Here is a 26,260-nt window from a genome sequence, read left to right as displayed (position 1 = left end):
TTTTTTTTTTATAATTAACAAAATGCTTATGAATTATACAACAGATTTGCAGCATACAAAGTTACATGATCAGTTAGAGAGGACTTTTCACCACTCCTGAGATGCCTGTTTTAATAGCTTCATATATTCTCCAAGTTTTAACAATTGTAGAGCATCTATTCTTCTGACTCTGTATTGTGCCATTCCTTTATTATTTCTATTAGAAGTTATGAATGAATTGCTAGCAGTCTGTAGTTAGGGTAAAGGGTGGTAACCAGTTGGGGTGTGTACCTGCACAGACTAAAAAATGCAGCACTGACTGGATAGTGTGTCCTTGTGCAGGTGCCCACCCACAACTGCAGGCTGCTAGCAATTCATTCATAACTTCTAGTAGAAATAATAAAAGAATGGCACAACATAGAGCCATAAGAAAAGATGTCCCAGAATTATTACATGGGAAATGCATGAAGCTATTAAAACAGACATGTCAGGAGTGGTGACAGGTCTTCTTTAACTACTGCCCGTTGACTATAAACGTCCGGGAGGTGGTTTTCTATCTCTGGACGTTTCTGAATGTCCATTCAGAGATTGCAGCTGCAGATCGGGTTGCCCGCTGTCAGTGACAGCAGGGCAACCATTAGAGAAGGCAGGGACAGTTCACAGGTGTCCCTTCCTTCTAGATCGCTGTATACAGTGCTATGCACTTCCTGTTCCGGCCTGGCGGTCGTGTGACCGTCTGAGTCGGGTGAGTGCAGGAACTGTCGGGTCTTTAACAGTATACCGCTGTACAGACTCTCTGGGGATGTATTTTCCCTGTAACTGGGGCTACTATGTCAGCCCCAGTTACAGGAGAAATCAATAGTGTGAAAAAAAAAATGGCAAGTTAAATGTCCCGCAGAGGTCTTGTATGACCTTATGGGGGAAGAAAAGTGTAAAATAAAAAAAAGTTTCACATGTAAAAATAAAAAATTACTCAATAAAGGAATTAAAAAAATAAAAATAGAAAAAATAGAATAAAATTGACATATTTGGTATTGCTGCGTCCGTGACGGTCGGCTCTGAATATATCACATGATCCACCCAGTCCAATGAACACAATAAAATAAAAAAAACTGTCAAAAAAAAAAAACATTTTTGTCACCTTATATCACAAAAAGTGCAACACCAAGTGATCAAAAAGGCGTACCAATAAAATGTCACCTCATTCCGCAAAAAATTAGCCCCTACATAAGAAAATCTTTTTAAAAAAAATAAAAAAAACTATAGCTCTCAGAACATGAAGACATTAAAGCATAATTTCTTTTGTTTTAAAAATGCTATTATTGTGTAAAACTTAAATAAATAATAAAAAAGTATACATATTAGGTATTGCCACGTCCGTAACGATCTGCTCTATAAAAATGTCACATGACCTAACCCCTTAGGTGAATGCTGTAAAAATAAATAAAAACTGTGCTAAAACAACAAATTTTTGGGTCACCTTGCCCCATAAAGTGTTATAATGAATGATCAAAAAATCATATGTACCGAAAAATAGTACCAATAAAACTTGCACCGTATCCCCTAGTTTCCAAAATGGGGTCACTTTTTGGGGTTTCTACTATAAGGGTGCATCAGGGGAGCTTCAAATGGGACATGGCATCGAAAAACTAGTTCAGCAAAATCTGCCTTCCAAAAACCATGTGGCGCTCCTTTTCTTCTGTGCCTTGCTGTGTGCCCATACAGCAGTTTATGACCACATGTGGGGTGTTTCTGTAAACCGCAGAATCAGGGTAATAAATAGTGTTTTGTTTGGCTGTTAACTCTCAATGTGTTAAGGAAATTTTTTTATTAAAATGGAAAATCTGCCACAAAAGTGAAATTCTAAAATTTGATCTTCATTTTCCTTTTAATTCTTGTTGAACGCCTAAAGGGTTAACAAAGTTTGTAAAATCAGTGCCAATTTTCTTAAAAATTTTAAGAATTGCTTCTAAAATTCTAAGCCTTGTAAAGTCCTAAAAAAATAAAATGGCATTTCCAAAATGATAAGTAATAAATATTTTATGAGGTATCACTTTGTTTTAAAAAAGGAGAAATTAACATTTTGAAAATTGCTAATTTTTTTAAAATTTTTGGTAAATTTGGGATTTTTTCATAAATAAAGGTGAAATATATTGACTCAAATTTATGACCATCATGAAGTACAATGTGTCACGAGAAAACAGTCTCTGAATGGCTTGGATAAGTAAAAGCGTTCCAAAGTTATTACCACATAAAGCGAGATGTCAGATTTGCTAAATTAGTCCTGGTCAGGAAGGGGGCAAATGGCCCCAATATGAAATGGTTAACAAAAGTGGACCTTCACAGTCTACACATTAAATTGCTCCTGTATGGACAGGACTCCTGTTTAGATCCCCATGGATTCCTCTCTAGAGTTTGTGGATGAAGTCTTGTTTATACTAATACAGTGTAGTGAAAAAAATGTTCTGATTTTAGTGCTGTTCTGTCTTGGAGTGCTGGTCTGTGAAAGAGTTCTTTATTATACTAAAGCAGGAGTATTTAACTACTTTTAGTAAAGTTTAGATAACCCCCAGTGGAACTGCTCACCAACAATCTGTTCTGGTTCCATGGCCTCAGAGGTGATGTGTCCCCAAGCGGCACTTGATCCATAAGTGACATGCCGAGTGGTGACATATCATTCACTGCAGTGGTGCACATGACCCATCTTTGCAGTTAAATTACATACGGGGGGACCAGAAGTCCGGTGAAGACAGTCTGGGAGCCAATGAGCCTGTACAGAGTGGCACAGAGCAGGTAAGTATAGCTATCTTCATAGTTCCCATTGAGAACATTAGAAAACACCTGGGCAACGCCTTTAAGCGCCCATTCACATCAGTTTAGACACTGCCGGCAGACTTAGTCAGGAATATTGCTTGACATACACCTTTAACCCCTTAAGGACACAGCCCTATTTCACCTTAAGGACCAGGCCATTTTTTGCAAATCTGACCACTGTCACTTTAAGTGCTGATAACTTTAAAACGCTTTGACTTACCCAGGCCGTTCTGAGATTGTTTTTTCGTTGCATATTGTACTTCATGACACTGCTAAAATTGGGTCAAAAAAGTTAATTTTTTTGCATAAAAAAATACCATATTTACCAAAAATTTTGAAAAATTAGCAAATTTCAAAGTTTCAGTTTCTCTACTTCTGTAATACATAGTAATACCCCCAAAAATTGTGATGACTTTACATTCCCCATATGTCTACTTCATGTTTGTAGCATTTTGGGAATGATATTTTATTTTTTGGGGATGTTACAAGGCTTAGAAGTTTAGAAGCAAATTTTGAAATTTTCAGAAATCTTCAAAATCCCACTTTTTATGGACCAGTTCAGGTTTGAAGTCACTTTGTGAGGCTTACATAATAGAAACCACCCCATTCTAGAAACTACACCCCTCAAGGTATTCAAAACTGTTTTTACAAACTTTGTTAACCCTTTAGGTCTTCCACAACACTTCATGGCAAATGGACATACATTTTTAGAATTTAGATTTTTTGGAAAATTTTCCAATATAATCAATTTTTTCCTGGAAAAAAACAAGGGTTAACTGCCAAACAAAACTCAAAATGGGTTGCCCTGATTCTGTAGTTTGTAGAAACACCCCATATGTGGTCGTAAACTACTGTTTGGCCGAACGGGAGGACATAGAAGGAGGGGAACGCCATATGGGTTTTGGAAGGCAGATTTTGCAGGACTGGTTTTGTTTATACCATGTCCCATTTGAAGCCCCCTGTTGCACCCCTAGAATAGAAATTTCAAAAAAGTGACTCCATCTAAGAAAGTACACCCCTCAAGGTATTCAAAACTGGGTTTACAAACTTTGTTAACCCTTTAGGTGTTCCACAAGAGTTAATGGCAGATGGAGAAACAATTTAGAAATTTCTATTTTTTGGAAAATTTTCCATTTTAACCCTTACTTTATTACTGAAAAAAATGGGTTAACAGCCAAACAAAACTCAAAATGGGTTGCCCTGATTCTGTAGTTTGCAGAAACACCCCAAATGTGGTCGTAAACTACTATTTGGCTAAACGGCAGGACATAGAAGAAGGGGAACGCCATACGGTTTTTGGAAGGCAGATTTTGCTGGACTGGTTTATTTACACCATGTACCCTTTCAAGCCCCCTGATGCACCCCTAGAGTAGAAACTCCATAAAAGTGACCCCATCTAGGAAACTATGGGATAAGGTGGTTGTTGTTTTGGTACTATTTTAGGGGTAAATATGATTTTTGGTTGCTCTATATTACACTTTTTTGAGGCAAGGTAACAAAAAAATAAAATTCAAATTTTTTTCTACATTTGCTATTTAGTTTTGTGGAACACCTAAAGGGTTAACAAAGTTTATAAAGTAACTTTTGAATACCTTGAGGGGTGTAGTTTCTTAGATGGGGTCACTTTTTTGGAGTTTCTAGTCTAGGCTACATCAGGGGGGGCTTCTAATGGGACATGGTGTCAAAAACAAAAACTGTCCATCAAAATCTGCCTTCCAGAAACCATATGGAGTTCCCTTCGTTCTATGCCCTGCTGTGCGGCTATATAGCCATTTACGACCACATATGGGGTGTTTCTGCAAACTACAGAATCAGGGCCATAAATATTGAGTTTGCGGGGGGGGGGGGGGGCAAGTGGCAGGGGGGTCTGGGGTCTGGTAGCTGAAAAAAAAAAAGTTTGGAATAAATGTGCTTTTTTTTTTTTTTCTAACTTTTCCCTTCTATCCCTGCCTAAAGGTGCCTCTCCCTCACTGACCCTAACCTACCTGGGTGGCGATGGGTGCAGGAGGGTGATGGATGGCGATTAGGGGGATACAGGAGCTGGTGCTGGATGATGCTGCACGGTCAGGGTGCTGGACAGGAAGAGGAGGGGAGAGAGGAGCGCAGGAAGTTTGAATCTCGCGCCTCTCTCCCCTGCACCAATCAGCACCCTGGACAGCGGCGTTCAGCACCAGGGCCAGCTCCGCCTCTGCAAATCCTCGGACTGCGATTGGTGGTGTAAAATTACGCCACCGATCGCAGTCTTTTTCCGGTTCATCGGGTCACAGGACACCCGAATGGACCGGAAACGCAGAAAACCGCAGGTCTGAATTGACCTGCGGTTTTCTGCGATCGTCGATGCGGGGGGGGGGGTCAAATGACCCCCCCCTGCATTGTTACAGGATGCCGGCTGAATGATTTCAGCCGGCATCCCGTTCCGATTAACCCCCGCGGCGCCGGCATCGCTATTTAAAGCCATGACGTACCGGTACGTCATGTGTCCTTAAGGACTCGGGAAACATGCCGTACCGGTACGTCATGTGTCCTTAAGGGGTTAAGGGAATCCTCTGCTGTGTGCCAGTGAATAGGCACGCTGTACATAAAAAGTATAGTTGTCTACACTTTTCTATCTATTTAGTAAAAAAATAAAATAAATTGTAAACCAGCCTGAAGCCAAGCATATCCATTGACTCCATTTACTCTTTTAGCCTTTGTTGGGAAAATGGAGACCTGTTTTAATTTTTTAATATCTGCTGCAAGCTTTTGCCAGTTTATACAATGAATGTAAGGCCAGAATGTGATATGAACGAGACCTAACTGAGCAACTCTGAGTAAATTTTCCGCTTGGCATGCGTATTCCACTTGTACTTCTAGGCTGAATAAGGGGTTTCCTTCCAATGGTCAGCGAATACCAATCGGATGCCATCCGTGTTCTGTCAGTGGTTTTCACAAAACCATAGACCTCAATGGACGTGTTGGGTCTACCTCATGGCCCAAAGTAGTGCATGTCTCCATTGTTTTTCCACTGATGTATGATTAGTGGAAAAAAGATATGTGATGTCTCTTCCTACTGGCAGACTTTGTAACTTTTAAACAGTGTGATCATTTACTCAGCTGATGCTAGCAATTTGTTGTCCTCTTAGTTTGATAAGAATGGGCCATAACAACCCAAGTAAAACACATTTTTTTCATTACGGTTACCCATTACCTGCACATCATCTCTTATTCTTCAGAGTTGACAGAGTTTCCAAATTGGCTGGAAGTTGAAACTATAGTGCAAAGAAACAGATTTTTCTCATGTCTCCTGGACAGGAGTCTTGAGATATCAAAGTGTTTTACATGAGTAAATAATCCACCCTATTTCTCAGTGAATTGCAGTTTGGCACTTTTATGCGTGACTAATTATTTCTGTAAAGCATAGCCTTGGCCTCCAGAGTTAGCTTTTGGATGGTCTATGGTTATGAAGAGGATTTTCCTGTTCAGGAGTGCCGTAAGCATTTTGGCTTTGTTACACTAGACGTTTCTGCATTGTGGTCTACACTAAGCAAAGGCAGGTTTATGTTATGTCAATTGTGGTGGTCAGTGCAAGACAGTTTTTTGGATTTAAAGCTTGAGTTTTATAAATGTAGTTTCTGCCTAACTATCTCTATGCAGAGTCATATAGCAGGTTCCCTCCCTTGGTCCCCTGAATGTTTGTAATCAGCAGAAAGCTGCAGATCTTAGTCCTGTTGGCATTAAAAAAAGAAGACCACAATGGGTGTTATCGCCCACTGTTAAATCAGCTATTCATGAAGATTTGCTAATCAACTGAAGACTGTTCACATCACGTTTCTCCCCGACGTGTAGCATACAGTACATTCTTCACCTAATTTGAGAAAGTTGAAAGGGTTTTCTTTTGGCATTCTTCAGGCAGTATGCGTCGGTTTACCTCTTTTCAAATGTATAGAATGTATAGAGACCTAACACAAATTTCTCACTCGTATCATTGGGGGACACAGAAGACCATAGGTATAGCTGCTGCCAATAGGCGGCGACACTAAGCAAAAAAAGTGTTAGCTCCTCCCCTCAGCTATACCCCTCCTGCAGAGACTGAGCTAATCAGTTTTAGCTTAGTGTCCGTAGCAGGCAGACCTCCCTGTTTTGCAGGTCTGCTGATTTATTTATTTTATTTTTTAATTTTTCTCTTTCTCTCCTTTTAGCTGTGCTGCTGGCAGTCCCCAAGCTGCCTGCGTTCCCACCCAAGAGACGGGGGTTCCCAATCCCGCTGCTCGTTCCCAGTCTCCAGAAGGCAAGGAGGACCAGAGGTTCCTAAAGCCTCTGGATCCTGACAGCCTTCGGGTCACCAGGTCCGGCCTCCGCTAAGTCCCCTCTATTACCGGTGTAGCTACCCTCACCAAGGGGTAACATACCGAAGCTAGTGACCCAGCTGGAGCCAGGGGCGCAGAGAACGCCAGACGACTATTTTCTCAGTCCCCAAGCCCCCCCTCCTCCACCTCCCTCCCCCTCCCATCCCCCACAGAGGCCTGCTTACCTTCCCCTGAGGCCTCAGTTTCGTCAGGCGTCCCTGAATAAGGGGAGACTTCGTGTAGCCACCTTCTGCTTATTCCCAGCATTCCGGTCCATGTCTTCCACCGGTATTCGGGGCTCCAGCTTCTCTGCAGCCTACCCCCATCTGGCTCCCCGCGGCAGTCCCCTAGCTGCCGGCTTATTGTAATAAGCCGCCCGGAGTATGTCGCAGGTTTGCTCCCTGCATTGCCGCCCCAACCTCTCGGGCCCCGTCTGTACTCCAGGCCCCGACTCTGCGGCCTACATAGGGCGCATCTTCAAGACTTTTTCAGGGACGGGAACGGTTTCTTCCTCTCACCAGAGGCCAATAAGCTCTGCCCCTGGGCTTAATCCTTTCCTTGCCTTCAGTACTATTGCGCTGTGCAAAATGCTTCCTGGAATCGAGACAGCTGGGGGTTTAGAGTTGAGCTGTATGCAATTAAAAACTATATATATTATTAACCCTCGGAGCTATCTTGTCCTATTCTAGACCTAGTTCCCATAGTCTGCCATTCCATAGTCAGAGTTCTTACCTCTACAGCTGGATGCTCGCAGTACCGCTGGATACATACACTCACCTAAATAATTATTAGGAACACCTGTTCTATTTCTCATTAATGAGATTATCTAGTCAACCATTCACATGGCAGTTTCTTCAATGCATGTAGGGTTGTGGTCCTGGTCAAGACAATCTCCTGAACTCCAAACTGAATGTCAGAATGGGAAAGAAAGGTTATTTAAGCAATTTTGAGCATTGCATGGTTGTTGGTGCCAGACGGGCCGGTCTGAGTATTTCACAATCTGCTCAGTTACTGGGATTTTCACGCACAACCATTTCTAGGGTTTACAAAGAATGGTGTGAAAAGGGAAAAACATCCAGTATGCGGCAGTCCTGTGGGCGAAAATGCCTTGTTGATGCTAAAGAGTCAGAGGAGAATGGGCCGACTGATTTGAGCTGATAGAAGAGCAACTTTGACTGAAATAACCACTCGTTACAACCGAGGTATGCAGCAGAGTATTTGTGAAGCCACAATACGCACAACCTTGAAGCGGATGGACTACAGCAGCAGAAGACCCCACCGGGTACCACTCATCTCCACTACAAATAGGAAAAAGAGGCTACAATTTGCACAAGCTCACCAAAATTGGACTGTTGACGACTGGAAAAATTTTGCCTTGTCTGATGAGTCTCGATTTCTGTTGAGACATTCAAATGGTAGAGTCCGAATTTGGCGTAAACAGAATGAGAACATGTATCCATCATGCCTTGTTACCACTGTGCAGGCTGGTGGTGGTGCTGTAATGGTGTGGGGGATGTTTTCTGGGCACACTTTAGGCCCCTTAGTGCCAATTGGCCATCGTTTAAATGCCACGGGCTACCTGAGCATTGTTTCTGACCATGTCCATCCCTTCATGACCACCATGTACCCATCCTCTGATGGCTACTTCCAGCAGGATAATGCACCATGTCACAAAGCTCGAAACATTTCAAATTGGTTTCTTGAACATGACAATGAGTTCACTGTACTAAAATGGCACCCACAGTCACCAGATCTCAACCCAATAGAGTATCTTTGGGATGTGGTGGAACGGGAGCTTCGTGCCCTGGATGTGCTTCCCTCAAATCTCCATCAACTGCAAGATGCTATCCCAGTGGTGGGCAACCTTATTAGTAAAATGAGCCAAATATCGACAAAACATCGATTTTTATTTTTTTGAGAGCCAAATTTTTTAAACTTCGAATATATAGGAAGGTACATTGTTGTTTACTTCATAAAGGTATTCCTAACCATCTGAACATACCTTTCTCAATCCTCGACACTACATCTTCTTTCACTCCACAACGTTTTACCCTATAAGACGCACATAGGTTTTAGAGGAGGACAATATGGAAAAAAATATTTGTCATTACACCTCAGGTCAGACCACTAATCAGAACCTCAATGTTTGAAATCTCTTTTGAAATTTGAAAAAAAGGAACTCAGGGGTTCTGTACCAATGCAACGCTGTCTTAACAGAGTTTTCTTGAATTTTTATGCACTTGGAAAAGCCGTGCGAAGATTTCTGAATCCATTTACTGTCAGTGTCACTAAATTCAAGGTGGAGTTCTTTTCCCCACTCAGCAACCCAGGGCGGTACGCTAGAATAGCTCTCACTTAGAATCTGCCTATAAATGAGGGTGGTGCATTTATGAGGTAAATTTGGCAGCAGAACATAATTCTCCAACCATGATGGATCAGGGAGAGGGGTAAATTTGGAAATCATAAACTGCCTACAAGCATTCTCAAAGTCATTTCTTTGAATGAAATCTTTACCAAGGGCAGGTACACCCGAGAGGGCAGTACAGAAGTCGGAAGTGATCTGTAACCCTTTCAAATCTCCTAATCTGTGATGTGACATTGATAGCCAAATGTCTGATGGAGATTTAATTTGTGGGAACAGTAGTGTGGGGATAACTGAGATAGGAGCTAAGGGAGAAATCTTGTCCTGAGCAGATGTTAAGACCAAAGACTTATGGCAAATATGCAGCATTCCTCTGGTGAGTACGCTATCTACTTTGGTCCCTTCTCCTGTCCTCTCAGGTGTCCATAACCTATGGAACAATTCCTTACCCAACAGGGCCAATTCTAAATCTACATGCATACAGAATGTCTCTTGTCTGGCCAGTTTAAGCCACCTTTCCAAACTAATAGCCTGTATATAGGTTGATAGGTCAGGGAGGGAGATACCCCCATGTTTCTTTCTTCGGGAAAGAAGGCGAAAGGACATTCTAGTGCGCTTCTTATCCCACAAATAACTGCTCATAATGGATTGTAGTTTATTAATGAAACTAACAGGTACCGATATGGGTAGGGCTCTCAAGGTGTACATTATCAGTGGCAGGATGTAGGTGGTGAGGACATTTTTCCTGCCTAGCCAGGTTAGGAAAGGAGAGCTGCTCTTAGAGAGAATAGAGGTGACTTTGGAGAGTAGCGGGGGTATATTAAGACTAAACAACAACTTGGGGTCCATCGGGATCGTCACCCCCAAATATTTTATTGCTTGTGTAGGCCACTTGAATGGTGTGAGGGCTTTGACCTTAGTACGCAGGACAGCTGGGAGGGAAACGCCAAGGGAAACGCCAAGGGCCTCCGACTTATCGAAATTTATCTTAAAATTTGAAATAACCCCAAAAGTTTCGAAAATCTGCATAACCTCCAGCAAAGCCTCTTCAGGATTTGACAACAGGAGCAGTAAATCATCAGGAGCAGTAAATCTGCCTAGTTTCACTCCTTTGATCGTGGGGGATTGGCGGAACTTAAGAAGAAGCGTCTCTAGGGTGAGTACAAACAAGGTGGGGGATAATGGGCATCCTTGACGAGTACCGTTTCTAATTTGGAAGGCGTTCGATAGGGTGCCGTTGACTAGTACTCTCGCAGATGGTGCAGAGTATAGAGTATAGATAGCTCTGATGAGGCCTTCAGGGAAGCCAAAGGCTTGTAGTACTTTCTCCATATAGGCCCAGCTAACCCTATCGAACGCCTTCTCCGCTTCTGTGCCCAGGAGTACAAGAGAGGACTTAGATTTGATGGCGTGGGTGATCGCATGTATGACTCTACTGATATTATGCCTACCCTCTCTACCTGCAACGAAACCTACCTGTTCTTCACCCACAAGCCCAGGGAGCAACCCTGACATCCTGCTGTTAAGCAGTTTAGCCCACCACTTCAAATCAGTGTTCAGCAGTGAAATCAGCCTGTAACTTCCACATGCTTCCTTATCCTTCCCTTCTTTATGGCTAATCGTTATGTGTGCTTCCTAGGCTTGTGGGGTCAGAGAGCCACCTGTAAGGAGGAGATTGCATGCCGTGACAAAATGTGGGACTAAAATATCTTTATACTTTTTGTAATATGAGCTTGGAAAACCGTCAGGTCCGGGACTCCTGCCTGAAGGGATAGACATTAGAACCTTTTCTACCTCTTCCGTTGTAAACGGTTGAAGCAGCTGATGTATATCGACCTCAGAAATTCTTGGGATGTTAATAGAGCTAAGGAACTCCGACGTGCGTGTCTCGATTTGCTGGCTGGTGAGGGGTATTGGGAGGTTATACAGATTTGAATAAAAGGAGCAAAACTCCTGAGCTATCGCTGGAGTATTAATAAGTCGGGGGCCTGAGGCTGATTTGATGGCTTGAATAAAGGATTTATTTCTTTGGTTCTTAACAAGGTTGGAGACTAACTTAGAACCCCTATTCCCATGAAGGTATTGTTTGAAGCGCAATACGAACATTCAAAAAGTCTGTGACCTTATGCCTCAAGCACTTAAGCAGAACCTCAATGTTAATAAGACCTCCCTGAGATCAGATGTCAGCTCAGACCCCAAAGTAAATGACCCCCTCAATCAGACCTCAGATAAGAGCCCCATGCCTCTCATCATCCCCATTATCAACCATGATGCCTCTCTTCATCACCATTATCATCCATGATGCCTCTCATATCCCCCATTATGATTCTCATCACCTCATTGCCTCAGATCAGCCCCAAGTTTCATAAAATAAAAAAGCACTTACCTCTCCGGCTCCTGGATGCCGCTGCTCCTCACCACCCGCGCTCTGTGTTCCTCCTGCTGTCGGCTGTGCTGTGAACTGGCGTGCACAGAGTGATGTCACAGAGCGCCTCACACTGTGCGCAGCCCTGCACAGCCTACAACCGAGGACCAGGAAGCGGTGAGTACAGAGCCTTCACCGCTTCCTGGTCTTCACCCTCCTACCTATTTTTGCTACGGGCAACGAAAATGCTATCGCACTGTACATGTGAGCCTGCACCTGGAAGAGCCAATATCAGGGGGCTAAAGAGCCGCATGTGGCTCTAGAGCCGCAGGTTGCTGACCACTGTGCTATCCTATCAATATGGGCCAACATTTCTAAAGAATGCTATCAGCAACTTGTTGAATCAATGCCACGTATAATTAAGGCAGTTCTGAAGGCAAAAGGGGGTCCAACACCGTATTAGTATGGTGTTCCTAATAATTCTTTAGGTGAGTATATGTCCAGTAGCGCTACTTTCCTTCCATAAGCAGCCGTCTTGCACTACTACTGAATACCGCATTTCCTGTAGTTCTATAGGCAAAGTCGTTTCACTACTACTGGATTCTGTAGATCCTGTCACATTCCCATCCTTCCTTAGACTGAATATGTGAGCTTACTACTGGACCCTGTACATCCTGTATTACGGTTCTGTTCTGTCTTTATAAGGAACTGTTCCTAGTCAGCATTATTGTAATGAGAGCTGCAGCTGTTCTTGTATGTATGTATGTATGGATGGATGGATGGATGTATATAAAGGCCTGTATGGTCAGGAATAAACAGAACTGTTACTGACGTCATACTGCATGTGTCACTGATAGTTCTCCGGGCCTGCCTTCGGGGACAAAGGAAGGAATCAAGGTGCATTGAGAAGGAAAGGATACTTTCAGCGAGTAACTGCACTTTCACCGGATACCATACGTCATGTTGCATTACCTCCTCTGCAGGCGGAGTAACACTGGTTATCATCTGTACTTTCGGATTTCCCCCTACTATACTGTAGGTGGATTAGTTGCACCACAATTGCATACTGCAGATCCTGTAGCATTACCCTCCTTCCATTGGCGGAGTAGTTGCACAACCAGTAGTACTTACACTACCGGTAGACCCGGTACATCTTGTGGGGTTCCCCTCTTCCGTCGGAGTGATTCACTTTCTCTGGAAGCTGTCCATCCTATCGCTTTTTTAGGTGGAGTATTCACTTGAACGTTGACTACTACAACTACTCTCTCTTCTTCCTTGTCGCATTGCATCTTGTTCCATTTATGGCCTATTGCTAAACTCAGTCCCTACAGTCGCCTTATCCCCCGTCATAGGTGGTATTTTGGCACTACTCTGTCTTCCAGGTAGGACTGTAGCTGAAGGGCTGCTGACTCAAAACACTTGGCGTTCATTCTCTGTCAGTAGGTGGAACGTCTGCACTGCTTGCAAGTTTCCTTCCTTCTTAAGTGGAGGATTGCGCTAGCACCATTTTCTTTGTGACTACTGGTGTTTCTCAGGGGGAGCCTCTCCTCTGGCCCTAGAGACCATAGTTGGGGCTATGGCCTACCCCCTATGAGGCAGCCTTGCGCTGGCCATAGATTTTATGGCTACTCCTGTTCCGTGGCCACTACTGTTTGACTCCGTCCCAGGGGGAGTATTTGTGTTAGTTTTTACCGCATCCCCTTTCTCCATGTGGAGTATCTGCCCTGGTGTTTTGTGTGGTATCTGTGCACTATTCCTCCTTCTAGGGGTGGAACCTTTTCACTAGTTGTAGCTGTGATTGTGCCTAAATTTACTTCAACAGGTGGCACTGTGCTAGTGTTCTGCCATCACCTGGTGCGATTGATACTCCAGGCCTTATATGTATGGTGTACCTGAGGTGCTTGCTGACAGGTACTCTTTATTCCCTATAGTGTGGTAATCTGCCCATACCATGACATGCTGCAGCTGGTGGGTTTGCTTACTTCTCGTGGGTATTAGTACGATTTTCTGTGCATGGTATAACCTGTTCATTTCTATGGCGCTGGCTTTGCGCCTTCTTCCCTTAACATGTAGTGCATTGCCTCTACCATCTACTGCAGTGACAGCATCAGTGTTGCCTCCTTTGGGTTTTGGGTATGCACTTATTTAGTTTGCATATGTGAATTGTTGCATGGCTCCCCTCCTCGGGTAGGGCTGTCGTACTGTCCTTGTTGTCACCCCTAAATGCTGGTTCCCTACTGAGCCAAATCAGCCTCTTCTACTTCTCCCCTTCCGCAGGGCGAGTAGTTGCACTTTCGCCAGATACTGTTTCTGCCTGCTCGGCCAGTTGCCATAGCCATTGAGTTATCGTTTGCCCCCTTTCTGCTGTAGAGTGCCTGCGCGGGTGGTATTGGTTCTGTTACCAGTTTTTTTTATTTTCTGTGACTTGTGGCGTTCGGTGTCCACACTCCCTTCCTGGTGCAGTATTTATGCCATCTCCTTTCAGCCCGTTTTTGTGCATTCCTCGGACAACCTCATTTTTTTCTTCTTTAGGCGGGGTTCTTTTTTTTTTTTTTTTTGTGGTTTGTCTTTTTAACTGCCTTGTTCCCACTGACTTTCTTCACTCCCTCAATAACTTTTTCTTGTGGGCCATTTTCATGCCTGTCATCCAGGTTCTCTAGCCCCCCTTTTTTCCTCACACCATGTTGTGTCTGTTAATGGCTCTAGCGTGTTTTTTTTTTTTTTTGTTTTTTTTTTTGTTTTTGACCCATGAATATCACTTCCTCAGAAGTCTTCTAAATCCAGGCTAGGTTTCTCTCTCCTGTATCTTCTGCAGTCTCTTACGCCGTGACTTCTATTCCCTGGACTGTTGTTCTTCTGCCCAGCCGGAGCCTCTGCGTGTTCAGCCGCTCTCTGGCTGGCCTTCCTGGTAATGATTCTTCCTGTCCCTTTTCAGGGTTCTGGGTGTGTCCTCTCCTGCATTTCTGTGCATTATGACCGGTCTGGATTCGTTCTGTTTTTGTTCCCTCCCCATGGTACTGCTCTTTAAAGTATAACTGTTGTGTTTTTTTTGTTTGTTTTTTTTATTATTTTTTTGGAGTATTGAATTGTGGTGATTAATATCTCCTTGGTGGCCCCATTTCAACTTTTCACTGTGTATTCAATTACCCCTTAATTCCACATTTTTGTTCCCTGTACTGTAGGGCTGCAGTAAACGAATATTTTTGTAATCGAGTATTCTATCGATTATATTTCTCGATTCATCGAGTAATCTAATAAGAAAAAGCTACTTAAAATAACGTACGGAATTAGGTATGTATAAAGTTATTGGTTTGAAGGGGTTAATAACTTTATACATGCCTAATGCCAAGGTGCTTCCATTAACCCCTCCAAACCAATAACTTTATACATGCCCATTGGGTTTGGAGGGGTTAATGGAAGCACCTTGGCATTAGGCATGTATAAAGTTATTGGTCTGAAGAGGTTAATGAAAGCACCTTCATTAACCCCTCTCTAAACCAGGTGCCTTCATTAACCCCTCTCTAAACCAATAACTTTATACATGCCAAGGTGGTGCTTGCAGCCTCCATTAACCACTCTCTCTCCATCTGCCTCCCCCCAGCCTCTGATCTGCTTGCCCCCAGCCTCTGATCTGGCTCCCCCCCCAGCCTCTGATCTGGCTCCCCCCCCCCCAGCCTCTGATCTGCCCCCCCCCCCCAGCCTCTGATCTGCCCCCCCCCCAGCCTCTGATCTGCCTCCCCCCCCAGCCTCTGATCTGCCTCCCCCCCCAGCCTCTGATCTGCCTCCCCCCCCCCAGCCTCTGATCTGCCTGCCCCCCCAGCCTCTGATCTGCCTGCCCCCCCAGCCTCTGATCTGCCTGCCCCCCCAGCCTCTGATCTGCCTCCCCCCCAGCCTCTGATCTGCCTCCCCCCCCAGCCTCTGATCTGCCTCCCCCCCCAGCCTCTGATCTGCCTCCCCCCCCAGCCTCTGATCTGCCTCCCCCCCAGCCTCTGATCTGCCTCCCCCCCAGCCTCTGATCTGCCTCCCCCCCAGCCTCTGATCTGCCTCCCCCCCAGCCTCTGATCTGCCTCCCCCCTCCCCCCAGCCTCTGATCTGCCTCCCCCCTCCCCCCAGCCTCTGATCTGCCCCCCCCCTCCCCCCAGCCTCTGATCTGCCCCCCCCCCTCCTGATCTGCCTCCCCTCCCTCCCCCCAGCCTCTGATCTGCCTCCCCCAGCCTCTGATATGCCCCCTCTGGTAACGCAACCCCCCCTCCCTCCCTCCCCAGTATTAATCATTGGTGGCAGTGGCCACAGGGTCCCCCTCCCCCCCCCCCCCCCCCATCATTGGTGGCAGTGGCAGTTCCGATCGGAGCCCCAGCAGTGTAATGCTGGGGCTCCGATCGGTTACCATGGGAGCCAGGACGCTGCTTAAGTCCTGGCTGTCATGGTATGTTAGTGAGCAGAGAGCAGCGCATTATACTCACATGCGCTGTGGCCGGCGGTCGCTCCTTCTCATAGGTCTGTGCGGCGCATTGCTAATGCTGTAAGCATTAGCAATCCGCCGCACAGACAGAAGAAGGAGCGACCGCCGGCCACAGCGCACGTGAGTATAATGCGCTGCTCACTACTAACATACCATGGCAGCCAGGACTTAAGCAGCGTCCTGGCTCCCATGGTAACCGATCGGAGCCCCAGCATTACACTGCTGGGGCTCCGATCGGAACTGACACTGCCACCAATGATGGGGGGGAGGAGGGGGACCCTGTGGGATATGGCCGGCACATTCATTGGTGGTGCAGTGGCCACAGTCCCTCCCCTCCTCCTCAGTCCTTCCCCTCCTCCTCCTACTTGGTCTTCAGCGGCAGCCGCGCACAGTGGGGAGGGAGAGACTCCCTCCTCCTCCCTCTTCCTCTGTGCCGGCCGCTCAGTCCTGCCTCTCTGGCTCCGGAGGACACGGAGCGGTGAGTGAGACGCTTAATTTCACTCCCGCTCCGTGATCACGTGATCTGAACGATTCCTCGATGCAGGGAAACTGCATCGATGAATTTTTTGACTCGATTTAATCGAGTTATTCGAATAATCGTTTCAGCCCTACTGTACTGCCTACTTTTACCTGTGCTTAAAATAGGGTTGCTAGGCATGGTCCGTCTATGTGTTGAAGGACGGAGGACGCAGAAGCACGCTGCGTGCAAGGTCACATTACTGACAGCCAGGGACTGTAAGTAAATGATTAAAGCCAGGTCCTCCCCAGCAGCTGATAACAGTTCCTGGGCTGTGTGCACTTCTCCCTGTCCCTGTGCTTGGCAGATGCTCCCTCCCTCAGCAGAGCTGGAGAAGTAGAGTTGAACCAGCGCAGACCAGGGAAGGGAGATCTGCCGTCTGCTCAGTGTATAAATGAAAGCAACATGTGGTAAGAGGACCCTTTTGTGCTGCAGGAGATTAACCCTTTAGGGGGGAGGGCTCTGGTTACTAAAATTTTGGGGGGGGCTATGGTTACTGGCTAGTGAGGGCAGGCGGGATTAGCCTCAGGGTGAGGGCAGTGGCGGCCATCTTAACTGAATAGTGAAATTGCAGTTTTATGCAGACTGGTTGCTAAGAGCTGAATCTTATTAAATATGGGGTAAGTCAGTCTAATAGTTACTGATTCTGGAATATCATGTTATTAGTAACTACATATATGAAAATTGAAATTGGGGTCTAAGTGTGACAGTTATCCTTTAACGTCCCATGGAAAGTAGGATTTTTTTGTGCGTAAAATCCTTTTCTCGCTGAGTTCATTGGGGGACACAGCTCCCACCCCGTAAGTACATTGCTGGCGCTCCTTGATGGGTCCCTCCGGTTCTTGATTCTGACCCATCCTCGCCTTTCTTACTTTTTAACTAATTAGCTTAGTTTCTGTAGGAGGGGCATAGCAGAGGGGAGGAGCTAGCACTTTTTGTTGCCTAGTGTCGCCTCCTAGTGGCAGCATATACCCATGGTATTTTGTGAATATAATGAATGCCAGCAGATATGGATTCCGACAAAATCACCTTATTAAAATATAGAAGAAATTCCATGGCAACTCCATATGCTGAAAATATTTCCTTTGTTCATCCGTGCAACGTTTTAGTCCAATTGCTCGGACTGTGGGTAGGGGTTAACCTCAACCAGCTGGAATACCCCTTTAATGCCTGGTGAGGAGGCCTAAGTAGTCTCAAAAGCTTGCAATTGTCATAATTTCAGTTAGCCGTTTAAAAGATATCAACCACTGACGAATCTAAAAAAAAATGTAAACATTTTTTATTAGCTTCTATTTACTGGTTTACACAGTCTAAAATAGATTTTTTACTTTTACTGTTTTCAAGATCTTTTTGCTGCTCTTATAAATAATACCACAGGCTACTTGTATTGACTCTCTCTTTTATGGATATTTATGTGATTTCTTATTTACTGGATACTATAGAAACTGGCTCCTGGAATGCATGAACTGGCTTTCAACATCTATAATAATTTGTTGACCCGTATTTACACTGGAAAATCCTCTTTAAGTGTTCTCTTATGCTTTTAGATGCAGTCTTTGCCTTCCAGCTGCGTAACCCTGTTCATAATGGACATGCACTGTTGATGCAAGATACCCACAAGCAGCTGCTGGAACGAGGCTACCGACGACCAGTCCTTTTACTTCACCCACTAGGAGGATGGACAAAAGATGATGATGTACCCTTAATGTGGCGCATGAAACAACATGCTGCTGTCCTTGAAGAAGGCGTCCTTGACCCAGAAACAACAGTGGTAGCCATCTTTCCATCACCCATGATGTATGCAGGTCCAACAGAGGTAAGTTGAATCATTGGTCATTATCTCCATGCTTGTATAAACTAGATGTTGCTTTTCTTTAAAAGGAGTCGTTCACCTATACTGACCATTATAGAACACGAACACCATTATCTGCATTTATAGTCCCCATATTGGAATGCTACTTACTGTTTAGCTGTCCGTCGCTTATTTTCTTTAAAAAACACTTTTATTCAATATGCAAAGTAGGTCTGAAGGGCCCCTCTTTGCTTTTCATTTGAAACCCCTCCCCTTTCACCACTCTGGCCCGCCCTAGGTTCTTCTGCTTACCTCCTCCCTTCAGTGTGAAATCCCGCGCCTGCGCCGTGCATCCACATGCACATGCACTGACCCCAACATCCCGATCTAGCCGACGGAAGTAAACAGCCGCATCAGAGAGCTGTACTAAAGCCGGAGAAGGGGTGGGCCGGCGCATGCACATTAAACTCTCGGATGCCGATGCCCATAATGGGTAATGCTGTGCGCAAGCGCGGAGATTCAGATGCATGGCGCAGGTGCGGGATTTCACACTGAAGGGAGGAGGTAAGCAGAAGAACCTAGGGCGGGCCAGAGTGGTGAAAGGGGAGGTTTCAAATGAAAAGCAAAGAGGGTCCTGGGCATCGGCCGCTTGCACGCCGCACCTGGGCACCTTCAGACCTATTTTGCATATTGAATAAAAGTGTTTTTTTTTAAAGAAAATAAGCGACTGACAGCTAAACAGTAAGTAGCATTCCAATATGGGGACTATAATGCAGATAATAGTGTTAGTGTTCTATAATGGTCAGTATAGGTGAACGACTTTCTTTAAAGAATAGGGCCACATCTGTTCAGAACTGTCCAGACAAGCAACACATTAAGTTTTTAACTTTTTTTTTTTTTTAAAAACCTTTTTGATGTCAGTAAAGTGTTAGGGGAAATTCTAAGTATTGGATGGAGTCATTTTGGAATTCACACCTTTATGCTCAAGTCCTCACTACAGTTAGGGTGGGAACTTCACTGTTTCCTTCTGGGAGAATGATACCAATACCAATGGCTGTAATGTCACAAGTTATTAGCATTAGGTCTACTTGAGTAGCTTTTCTTGTAGAACCTTCTTATAGAATGGAACAGTAACATCAGAGCATTTGCCTTTTCCTACTCAGTTTGTCTCCACAATCGGTTGCCATTTAAAGGCAAACATTTTCTTTCTGTTTGAAAGCAGTTATATCCTTAATTTCCCTGCGTCATCTTTGGAGAAAAGTAATGAAAAACAAAATCCCTCCATACTAGCTGTATTTTCCAGTGACTTCAGACAAAGCCTTGCCAACATAGTCTCTTTTGCCAAAAAATAACAATAATATAAAACCCATCCCTCGCTTTAATCATTTTCTTTGGGTCATAGAGAAGACATTATACCATTTGTCTGTAAAAGAAAATGATTTGCAGGCTGTCTTTTCCTTTTTTCTTAACCTTGACTTTGTTAAACAATATTGCATAGCTGGTAGATAGTATTTTACGCTGATTGGAGATGTAAGATGAATTTGTTTAATGTCATAACATACCGTATGTAAGGCTTTTGTATACTTTCTCTATCACAGTTGTTCCTGATGTAAGCAGCCACAAAGACTAGGGAAGGCATGGTAAATCCATGCACGCCAATGAATGGGCTACAGATCCCATGGCTTTATTTCTTGATTTGTTTTTTGTTTCTAATTTCTGAATAGTTTTCCTCCCCAATTCTGTTGGACTCAGGAAGGGGACAGCTTTCTACAAAATCCCTATGATATTTACAGTTAGTGCAGTTTTTTGACGTTTCTTACAATAAATGTAGTGTTATCAACCTTTTTTTTTTTTTTTAAAGTAACTTTGTATCAATTACCAACATTTTGGCAGCTTTTCTGTTACTTGACATTTTGAAGTTACTGCTGGTAATATTGGTTTTATCAAATGCCAGATACCCAGGAACATGATAACGTCAGCATTGTGCAGAAGTAACATTTTATGGACTGTGTGCATTCCTAGCCAAGCAAATAGGCGTGCCTGGGGTTTACATCCATGGAGCATGCTGCATTCTTATATGATTTATTTGTATTGCATTGATAAGATTTTTGGCAATGGTAAGCTGGGCAAAATGTTTACAGTCTAAATAAATTCCATTAAGATGTGCTCTAAAGCCAAGCTGAAAAGATCTGTTCTTCCTAGTCTCAGTTTGAAGACCAAAGGCGTCCAAAACCCCTTTAGCTGATGGTGAAACATGTCAGGGGGAAGCTTTAGGTTTTAGTGATCTGTTTGTTTTATGTCCTTAGTTCTGACAAACGTAGCATGTACGCGTAGTAGAGAATTTACTAATAGGTGTCTCGGCTCTAATGTGAGTCAGGATGTAACTGGCTTCTAGTGAATCGTTAGCAGCACCTAGGTGATTTGGCAGGGAGGGTGCACATCCCTGCTAACCGCAATTAATTACAAAGATATCAGATATCGGACGCAAAGGACAGTTTATTTTTAACACCTTTTTATTAGCTCAAACTAATTTTAATGTATTTAAATAAAAGTTATATTTTATCAATATAAATGTAAATATTTATCTGGGTCAAGCTGGATACTAAGCTGAAATGGTCTAACTGTTGTATTAAGAGAGGCCTTAAGCGCTGTGATCTCACATCACTGTACATCGGTCATATGGCCTGGTTGCATCTCAGCCCCCTTCAAGTCAGTGGGGCTGAGCTGCAATACAAAGCACTGCCACTATTCAATGTATGGCACTGTCCTTGGAAAGCTGCCAGGGGTCTGCATCGTTCACCACAGCTTCAGTGAGCGAAGTGGCTCCCTGAAACACCTGTTTGGCGGGGTTGCCGGGACTTGGACCCCCGCTGATGTGATAATGACCTATCCTGAGAATGTCATCCTTATCTTTTCCAGGATAACTCCTTGAATATTTGCAGTTTGAATTATACCTGTAACTGAACATTGCACTCACTGCTGTCTTTCAAAATGCAGGTCCAGTGGCACTGCAGAGCTCGCATGGTGGCAGGCGCAAATTTTTATATTGTTGGTAGAGATCCTGCAGGAATGCCACACCCAGCAACGGGAAAGGATCTGTACGAGCCTACACATGGCGCCAAAGTGCTCACCATGGCTCCTGGTCTCATCTCCCTGGAAATTGTCCCATTCAGAGTGGCCGCTTATAACAAGAAGAAAAAGTGCATGGACTACTTTGATTCTGCACAGTAAGTTACTTTATATATGTCCAACACCAAGCTAAAATCTAAATGTCTGGTAGGGACCATGCGACTAACTTCCTAACTAAGGGTTTGAAGAATCTGATCATTCCAATGACCTTCAGTGTAAGAAAACACTGATCATCAAGCTCTTTAGTGTGGAGAAATACTTTGAAGGTTTCTCTCTAGAAAGCGGGATCATGCATTTGACATCTTGTGGGGTGAGTGACGTACATTGGAAGAACTGTAATCAGCCATAGTTCTAGCTGAATCTGCTTGGGTAAGATCCTCCAGTCCTAGCTATAGCTTTTAGACTTGCTTCCAGCATTAAAGGGGTATTTCTGACTTTGTGGTATTTCTACAGGATTCCTGAAGAAGTAAATGGGAAGAGCAGCTCATATGCTCAGCCACTTCGCCTTTCTCCACATAGGTACTAGTTCCAGAGATGGGATCCGCATCTGTGTTGCATTTATGGCGTATTCTGAGGTTATTTCCAATTTCCAAGTCGGAGACTTCACACTTCTCTCAATATTGGCTGTGTATTCCACACTCTGAGGTCACTATAGAGACCAGCTGACTATAGTGGTACCAGTCTTTTGTATAAATGCAAGGACTTTTAGGGTCATTTATCAAGCTGGTGTAAAGTAGAACTGACTTGGTTGCCTGTAGCAGCTAATCAGATTCAACCTTTCATTTTCCAAAGAGGCTGTCAAAAATGAAAGGCAGAATCTTATTAGCCAATTCTACTTTACAGGTAAAACTCCAAAAATTTGAATATCATGCAAAAGTCCATTTATTTCAGTAATGCAAATTAAATGGAATTGCATAAATGCAGCTTAAAATTATAATTTTGTGAAAAGGTTCAATATTCTAGGCTCAAAGTGTCACACTCTAGTCAGCTAATAAATCCATACCCCCTGAACAAATGGTACCTCAAAATTGTGACTTTGGGGTTTCATAAGCTGTAAGCCATATTCATCCAAATTATAACAAATAAAGGCTTGGAATATCTCGCTTTGCATGTAATGAGTCTATCTCATATGTTAGTTTCACCTTTTAAGTTGCATTACTGAAATAAATGAACTTTGCACGATATTCAAATTTTTTGAGTTTCACCTGTACACCAGTTTATTTTCAAAAATGTGGCGCTATATACTGTAGATTTGTCAGGATCCTCTTGCACTGTACAATTGAGGGTAATATTGCCAATTTACTATTTACAGTATAATTTTTCTTATTATATAAGTCTTACATTAAGGGTATATTGGACTGCCAGATTTTCTGCCCCATAATCGCTAACAAGCGTTCCTTTTTTTTCTGTAGTGCCATTTACCATATAATTTTTTTTATTTTATTTTTTTATATTATACTTTATTAGTATGGGCATTTTTGCACACAGCAATGCCCATGATCTTATTTTTTTACTATTTTTTTTGCATTTTGTTAGGTCCCCAATTGGACCCCAACTTTCAATCATCAGATTTCAATTTGTATAGAATAATGGAATTTGCTCTATTATTCTATACAGAAATTACTATATTACAGTTCAGTGCTGCCACCTGCTGGCCTGAACTGTAATATACAGTAGTATAAGTTCAGGCTCCTTACCCTGGGTTTTAGCCCTCTCAGATGCTGTGGTCACATTTGACCACGGCATCTGAGGGGTTAAATGTCTGCAGTCGACATTACTGCTGATCGCGGACAATAGCCGTGTGTGTCTGCTGTATGAAACAGCAGGCACCTGACAGCTATGGCGCTTGCTTTCGAGCAGGTGCCATCTTTTAAAAACCCGACATCCCCTGTACATGTACGGTGGATGTCATGAAGGGGTTAAAGGGGCATTTATCATGTAAAGAAAGTTTAATACAAGGCACTTACTAATGTATTGTGATTGTCCACATTGCCTCCTTTGCTGGCCGGATTAATTTTTCCATCACATTATACACTGCTCGTATCTGCGATCCAGCAGTGGTAGTCGTGCTTGCACACTATAGATAAAAACGCCGGCCTATGTGCACTCCCGCGGTACTGGCCAGCAGAGAAACCGTCGCCTTTTTCTATAGTGTGCAAGCATGGCCAACACTGCTAGATTGCAGGGTGGCAGTAACCACTGAAAGCGAGCAGTGTATAATGTGATGAAAAATGAATCAAACCAGCAAAGGAGGCAATATGGAGATCATCACAATACATTCGTAAGTGCTTTGTATTGACTTGTAAGTGCTTTGTATTAAGTTCCAGGTCATCCATCATATTTCATAACTACGCCCACTAATCCTGGAAGGTGTCTATGTAGTTGAATGGATTCAGAGGACCAATATCTCTGACGGAGGAAAATGAGTGTATTTTCTGAAACGTGTTGCATTGTTTGATGCTCATTAGCTTCTGTAGCTCCAGTGATGTCACTGTGTGCTCCAGACAGAGCCTGAGCTTAGGGAGACATGCCTCTGACAAAGGTACTCTCCGAATACCACTCCGAATCAAATCTGACATCAACGGGATATGTGGCAGTACAGGAGGATGTATGACCCTAGGAAATTGACCCTGACAGTAGGTTCCTTACAGAACTGTGTACTTGAGCAGTACTGTGTCTGATGAGGGTAGTGTCTGGTGTACCTGTGGTCAATATTGGCACGCAGTAGTAGTTGGCTGGTGGTTCGGCAGAGTCGCAAGGTTTCTATCAGATGGTGAGCACGGGGAACTGTATTTTATTATCGGGTGATTTTATTACCGCTGAGGAGTGGTACCGGCTAGTGTTCTACAGCACTATCGTTTTCTCATACTGTAATAGCGCTAGTGGTCTGTATTTATAAACGTTCTCTCATCATGGAAGAAAAGTATCAAGAAAACCTTTTTGTTCCTCTGTATTTGGCTAGTCCTCAAAAAATAAAAGCCTGTTATTTTGTATTGATGGTGTCAGGGGCAATACATTCCATACCCCAGCCTGTGGAATGAATGAAGGCACACCCATTGCTACATCTGCTATCCCCTTACCTTAACATAGTTGGCTTTACCATAAAAGCATGTTTGGGAGCATTTGGGTAAATGGATAGCAACATAATGCAGTTTGCAAGCCTAATATTCCATGATTCTCGTGTATATTTGAAGCTACAGAAGACATTCCTGAAATGTTGTGTGGTGACAGATATATTATGAAGAATGAGGTAACAGCATAACTGATCTGGCTCCCATTTTCTTTAATCTAAAAAGCTTTTACACAATCATCTAGCAAAATAACCTTTCATGTGGGAGAGCCTATTTCCAGTTCATGTGGTCAGACCACCATTACTGAGGTTTGGACAGCATTCCATGTTACTCCCGTTGTTTGAGTTAAAATATCGTCTTGTTTCAGGAATTTTTTCGGCGCCCACGTTAAGCAGGTGCTTTAGCTACTTTTAACATGAACGTGTTTGTCTGTTAGCCGCCGGACTCCACAGAGGATTACAAAGATTTAGTATTGTATTTGCCCGAGCTACTTGGTTACATGATTATAAGCAATTTGGAAATTGGGGATTTCCTTGTGCTCTTCATAGGGTTGTCTTAATGTTAACACAGTCCTAGTTAATCACTTGTTATGATTAATAGTAATAGTTTTCTTGTAAAATGTATAGTTATCCAGTGGAGCTCCACTACGTGAATAGTGCGTTTATAGCCGTTTCCTAATATGTGTCTGTCAGAATGATCCATATACATGCAGTAGGAGGATTCATTTCAGCACCTCCAGTGCACTCAGTATTCTGTGGAGTTTGGGTGGCTAGTTATGGTCTGAGATCTGAATCATAAATGGCATATGTATCTTATGTACATTGCCTGAAGGGCAACTACAGAGCATTTCATTCCCAATACATAGCTACCTGGCTCTATTAGGAACCAGTCTGAGTAATAGACCTAAATCAGGTTATGGCAGATATTGCATCTCCCTCAAGCATGGTTTAAAGTGGCTTTAAGTATACTAATGGGCCACATCCGTAATAACCCACACTACGCAGTTATCAAATATTTTATCCTGTACAGTACACAGTATAAATAAAAGCCAGAATTGTTTTTTTTTTTGCCTATTTGCTGCCATAAAATATGACAAAGGGATTAAAAAGTCTTATGTCCCCCAAAATGATACCACTGAAATAGAAGCCTACAAGTAATCTTAAAAAAACAAAAAAAACAAGGCCTTACACAGCTCCGTAGAAACAAAAATAAATGTTATGGTTCTTGGGGTGCAGCAATGCAAAACATTTTTGTTTTTTAAATAATGGGTTTTATTGTGCAAATGTAAAAAAAAAAAAAAAAAAAAGTGTAAATAAAAAATAATATATACATACATACATACATACATACATACATACATACATACATACACACATACACAGACCAAAAGTTTGGGCACACCTTCTCATTCAAAGAGTTTTCTTTATTTTCAGGACTATGAAAA

The 26,260-nt window shown here is 43.4% G+C and overlaps 1 protein-coding gene across 1 annotated transcript in view; it reads left to right on the top strand.

Annotated features, from left to right (window-relative positions):
- PAPSS1 (3'-phosphoadenosine 5'-phosphosulfate synthase 1) overlaps nucleotides 1–26,260 on the top strand; it is a 128,776-nt gene that overhangs the window by 86,832 nt on the left and 15,684 nt on the right. The window contains exons 10-11 of the mRNA XM_044301101.1: nucleotides 18,372–18,640; nucleotides 21,614–21,843. Coding sequence (XP_044157036.1) covers nucleotides 18,372–18,640; nucleotides 21,614–21,843 — 499 coding nt within the window. The remainder of the gene's footprint in view (nucleotides 1–18,371; nucleotides 18,641–21,613; nucleotides 21,844–26,260) is intronic.

Source organism: Bufo gargarizans, chromosome 1 (genome assembly GCF_014858855.1).
Source record: "Bufo gargarizans isolate SCDJY-AF-19 chromosome 1, ASM1485885v1, whole genome shotgun sequence".
Lineage (NCBI taxonomy): Eukaryota > Metazoa > Chordata > Amphibia > Anura > Bufonidae > Bufo > Bufo gargarizans.
The sequence above is the reverse complement of the archived record's forward strand: the minus strand, read 5'-3'. Positions and strand labels throughout refer to the sequence as shown.